Source organism: Castor canadensis, chromosome 8 (assembly GCF_047511655.1).
Source record: "Castor canadensis chromosome 8, mCasCan1.hap1v2, whole genome shotgun sequence".
NCBI classification, from domain to species: domain Eukaryota; kingdom Metazoa; phylum Chordata; class Mammalia; order Rodentia; family Castoridae; genus Castor; species Castor canadensis.
In genome coordinates, this window is record NC_133393.1 from 24578905 (window position 1) to 24584382 (window position 5478).

A 5478-nucleotide genomic window follows, 5' to 3' on the forward strand; every position below is an offset into this window, starting at 1 on the left:
TTTAAAATAAAGTACTTGGTTCCAGTAGTGACCTAAAAATAAATAAATAAAACTAAAAAAAAACTTAACCTTATTTCCTTCAGGCTGAGGCTTGTCTTGTACATCTGGAATCTTCCTTGGTGCACAGAGCCACCTGCTGTAGTAGATACACTACAAAATTGACAATGGATTGCTTACTTGAGCAAATCCTTGCTGTTCTTTCCTCAAAGACACCCCCTTCCTCCCAAATCCAGGAGGAAAAAAAATCTCCCAAATAAAAACCAAGATGACTTTATCTGGAGAGGGAGGACAATTCATTTAATTTAGGTTAACTTTGGCTCACAATTTGTCTTCTTTTTTCATGTTGGGATCATTAGAAATCCCTTCAATTCACACGGTGCAAAGACACACCCCCACACCAATTAGGGCAACTCAGAGATAGCTTTCTTGGCTGGGAGACCAGTTGGCTTTTCCTGTTCTCTGGCTTTCTCTTCATACATCAGGATCCTGGAATAGACATAGGCATCAGGGAACACTTCTCTCAAGGGTAAATCTTAGGCTGCTATGACAGTCAAGTAGGGGTTAGGGTTGTGAGGGTGGGAGGAGGAAGAATAGGGAAAGGGTAGCAGTGCTGGGGACTGTGGGAACCAGAGCCATGAATGGTGACAGGGCCTTAGAAAAGCACCTCTAAACATGAAAGAATTGGTACTGAGTGATGTATAGAAGTTGAGCCTTGGGGACAAGGTTAGGACTGGGGATGGAGAAGAAAACAGGTAAGTATAGATGAGGTTGGAACTGGACACTCACATTTTTAGGATGGCGGATCTCTTGCCCAACATCATTCTGAGAAAGTCAGGGTAGTTGAACGTCTCTCCAGAGCCACCAGACACCTCTCTAATTAACTTCTTTAGCTCTAGATGGGTCTTGGGGACTCCAAGTTTCTCCAGCATTCGCTTCAAGGACATGATATCTAAAGGTAGAGGATCAGGGTGGGAAGAAGAGTGGGTAGTCTCTCTCTCTCTCTCTCTCTCTCTCTCTCTCTCTCTCTCTCCTTAAACCTCCACATTCCCATTTGACATCCACCTCTGATAGGTGGGCCCCCTCCCATCCACAAGGGATAGAGCAAATAGAAAAGAGACCTCCATCTGCCTAGGTCCACACACTCCCCCATTCACCCTTTTCTCACCGATATCTCCATTTCCGTTCAGATCAAACTCCATGTATTTCTCTGAGTGAGGGGAGAGAACAGACAGGACAAGTGTTGGCTGTAGGGTCATGGGCAGGATACTGAGGGAGAGGTGGCTGACCAATGCTAGGTAAGGGGAGAAGCATGATGTGGAAGGAGGAGGAGGAGGGGCAGGCAGAGGAAGTAGAGTTGGGGGATTGAGGGGCCCTGTTGAGGTAGAGGGAACTAGGGGACACTAAGGGGGGTAAGCTAGGAAAGGAACTGCAATATGGGAGGGGGACAATAAAAGCAAGTTCCCCTCTTCCCAATACAAAAGTGAACTTTGGGTTTTTGTTGTCCCTGTTGTGTTCTTGTGAAAATCCTAGTCCTGACCCTAAGCCCACTCTCTGCCTCACAGTTTTCCCCTCACTCTTGAAGTCTTCCAGTTTGGAGAGCAGATCCTCGTCAGTGCTGTACTTGGGATCATCCAGGAATTGCTGTTGGGGGGAAGGTAAGAGCAAAGGTCCATCCAGGGCCATCCTCCAGGCTCTGCCCACTCCGGTCTTCCTTTTACCTTGTTGATCTCATCCAGTCTCTCTTCCTGTTGTGCCTTCAGCAGTCCAAAAGCTTTTCCTCCTGTGGGGGGCACCAAGGCTAATCACCTCCCTTCCTCTCCTCCTCTCATGGCCAACCCAGGGTCACCCCAGCTCTACCTCAAGGCTCTCTAACCGCTCCCCTGATTCCCTGGCCCAGGCCTGCCTGTCCTTGCTTCCAGTTTTGTTGCTGTTATTCCACCTCTCTTACCCTGTAAGTCTCTGGTTTGGCTCATAGTTCAGCAGATGTTGGTAGCCGTAGGTAGGGAGACAGATCAGGCTGATGGGTCTCTGTCTTCTGCCTCTTCTCTCTGCCAGTCTCCTCTGAGGCCCTCCCTCCCACACTTCCCCTTTCCCCTCATTCCCTCCTCTACTACCTCCCAGGCCTCACTTCCTCATCAGCTTCTGCTGACACTAGCATCCCAGGAAGAAGAGTGATTGGGTATAAAATGGAGATTAGAAAATAAATATTTTTCTTTTTTTTCTGAGCTGGGGTCTCACTATATTGGGATACTTCTGCCTCAAGTGATCTTCCTGCCTCAGCCTCCCAAGTAGCTGAGTCAACAAATGCCTGGCTGTGCACATTTCCTCTGAATGAGAAATGGGCCTGGAAATGGAGAAAAACTTCACTCTTACCAGGCAGCTCCAGAAGGGCAGTTGGAGATGTGGACATGTCTAACAAAGGATTTGGCATGTTGCTTTAAGATGTGCAAATGTCACCCCTCTCATCTTATCTCCTTTGAAGTCTTAGTAAAAGCTACAGAGCTCAGGAATTTGAGAATTTAAGTAGATTCTTTGGAGGAACTGAACTGAAAGTGGTACCGAGATGGGGGGTTGGGGGGGGGGGAGAGAGAGAGAGAGAGAGAGTGTGTGTGTGTTGTGCACTGTGGGTTCAGCAGAGTTCGTGAGTTGCCTTTGGTAAATGCCCTCCGTATGCATAACCTTTATCCCTTATGCCACTTCATCTGGCTATTTGCTTCCAGCATTGATGAGGACAGTGCACCCCCTCACCAAGAGGTCCTTGTCCAGAGTCCCAATCCAGCACTGATGGAGACCCCTTTCCTTTTGCCCTCCCCCTGGTCTTTCCCCTTCCCAGGGGAGTTTTCAATTTTCACTGCCCTTTCCCTGATCCAGCTGGGTGCACAGGTAGACTCTGGCTTCTTTCTTTTTTTTATTTTTCCTTTATTCATATGTGCATACAATGATTGGGTCATTACTTCCCCCTTCCCTCCACCCCCTTTCTTTCCCCCTACCCCCTCCCTTTTGCCCCCACCCCCTCGCTTCCAAGCAGATACTATTTTGCCTTTATCTCTAATTTTGTTTTTGTTTTTGTTTTGTTTTTTTCTTTTATTCATATGTGCATACAATGTTTGGGTCATTTCTCCTCCCTTCTAATTTTGTTAAAGAGAGAGTATAAACATAAATAAGGGGCACCAGGAGTTTTTGCTAGTTGGGGTAAGGATAGCTATATAGGGAGATTCCTAGTTTTCCTTCCATGTACATATGTGTTACTTTCTAAATTGATTCTTCTCAAAGTATCCTTTTCTCTAGTTCCTAGTCCCCTTCTCCTATTGGCCTCTGTTGCTTTAAAGTTTCTGCAGTAGTTCCTTTGCATTGAAGACATCAAATGCTATATTTTTTAGACTCTGGCTTCTTGACTTTCCTTTAGAGCCATGGCCCTCTCACCCTGCAGAGAGAACTGCAACCCTGCCCTCCCAGGGCTCTTATGCCTGGTGGGGATCATTCATTTTTCTAGTCATACAGTCATTCAACAAATGTTTATTTAATGCTTGCTATATTTGCCAGGTATGCTTCTAAGCCTGATGAATCAAATGAAAACTTTTATCCTCATGGTCAATCTAATTGAGGGAGGCAGACAATAAAAATAAAAAGTACAAGCTGGATGTGGTGGCTCATTCCTGTAATGCTAGCTACTTAGGAGACTGAGATCAGGAGGATCACAGTTCAAGGCCAGCTCAGGCAAAAAGTTCACACAAGACTTTATCTCAACCAATAGCTGGGCATAGTGGTGTGAGCCTGTCATCTCAGCAATGGCTGGACTCATAAAACAAGATCATGGTCCAGGCTGCCCTGGGCAAAAAACGAGACTCTAACTCAAAAATAACCAGAGCAAAAAGGGCTGGAGACATGACAGGTGGTAGAAAGCCTGCCTAGCAAGCACAAAGCCCTGAATTCAAACCCCAGTACTGAAAGAAAAAAAAAAAAAAAAAAGGCAATGGAGGAAAAGTAGGGAAGGGAGAAATGTGAGTGCTGCTTGTGTACTGCAGGTTTGAAACTTTTTTTTTTTGGCAACATTGAGGTTTGAACTCAGGGCCTCACACTTTTGAGGCAGGCCCTCTTATACCTTGAGCCTCTCTTCCAGCCTTGTACTGCATGTTTGAACAGGGTGGTTGGGGAGGCAGATTCCAAGGAGATGGGGGAACAAGCCATGTGGATATATGGATAAAAAGAAAAAACAGCCAGTCACCAGTGGCTCACACCTATAATCCTAGCTACTCAGGAGGCAGAGATCAGGAGGATCATAGTTTGAGGCCTGCCCCAAGCAAATAGTTCTCAAGATGCTACCTTGAAAAAACCTGTCACAAAAAAGGGCTGGTAGAGTGGCTCAAACAGTAAGAGCACCGGCCCTCCAAGTGTGGGGCCCTGAGTTCAAATCCCAGTGCTGCCAAAAAACAAACCAAAAAAAAAAAAAAAAAAAACCCAGGAAAGACAGTTTTCTTTTTCTTTCTTCTTCTTCTTCTTTTTTTTTTTTTTTCAGTACTGGGGTTTGAACTCAGGGCCTATACCTTGAGCCACTCCACCAGCCCTTTTTTGTGAAGGATTTTTTTCGAGATAGGGTCTCAAGAACTATTTGCCCTGGCCAGCTTCAAACTTTGATCCTCCTGATTTCTGCCTCCTGAGTAGCTAGGATTACAGGCATGAGCCACTGGTGCCTGGCCACAGTGTTTTTCTTTTCTTTCTTTCTTTTTTTTGTGGTACTGGGGCTGACCTTGAGTCATTCCACCCTTTTTTTGTGATTTTTTTTTTTTTCGAGATAGGATCTTGCAGACTATTTGCCCAGGTTGGCTTTGAACCATGATCCTCCTGATCTCTGCCTCTTGAGTAGCTAGGATGTGAGCCACTGGTGCCCATCTCACACTGATTTGTTTTGTTTTTTTATACTCACAATAGTTCATGTGAGGGCTTCTCCCTCACCAACCAGTTTTCCAGTTCTTGGTGGATGCTGACTGAGTGTCCTACAATATAACTTAATTTTGACACCATCTATTGATCTCACAAGTTAAAGGACTCACTCCCAGTTAAGATACCAGTTGTGAGTCCCAGCCTCTTGTATTTCTGGTCAACCAGCTATAAATCAGGGAAGGCTGGTTCAATAATTTGCTAGAATAGCTCACAGAACTCAGGGAAACACTTCACTTATGTTTACAGATTTATTATAAAGGATACAACTCAGGAGCAGCCATATGGAAAAGTGCACAGGACGAGGAATTGAGGCGATGGGAGTGGAGCTTCCATACCTCCCTGGGTACCACCCTCCTAGCATCTCTATGTGTTTGCCATCCTGGTAACCCTCTGATCCCTATCCTTTCTGGTGTTTATGGAGCCTTCATCATGCAAGAATGATTCATTAAATCATCAGTGGGTGGAGCTGAAAGTTCTCACTCTTTAATCACATGATTGATTCCCCTGGTAACAAGGCCTTTCCAGAAGTCATCTTAT

At 45.5% G+C, this 5478-nt stretch overlaps 1 protein-coding gene across 1 annotated transcript; it reads right to left on the reverse strand.

Moving 5' to 3' along the window:
• Nucleotides 1-270: 270 nt before the first annotated feature.
• Aif1 (allograft inflammatory factor 1) lies at nucleotides 271-2106 on the reverse strand. The gene is made up of 6 exons (XM_020169698.2): nucleotides 1949-2106; nucleotides 1719-1780; nucleotides 1575-1641; nucleotides 1166-1207; nucleotides 787-949; nucleotides 271-486 (listed from the first exon to the last, which is right to left on the reverse strand). The coding sequence occupies exons 1-6, from the start codon at nucleotides 1971-1973 to the stop codon at nucleotides 402-404; spliced, it is 444 nt and encodes a 147-aa protein (XP_020025287.1). The 5' UTR covers nucleotides 1974-2106; the 3' UTR covers nucleotides 271-401.
• Between the last annotated feature and the right edge of the window lie 3372 nt (nucleotides 2107-5478).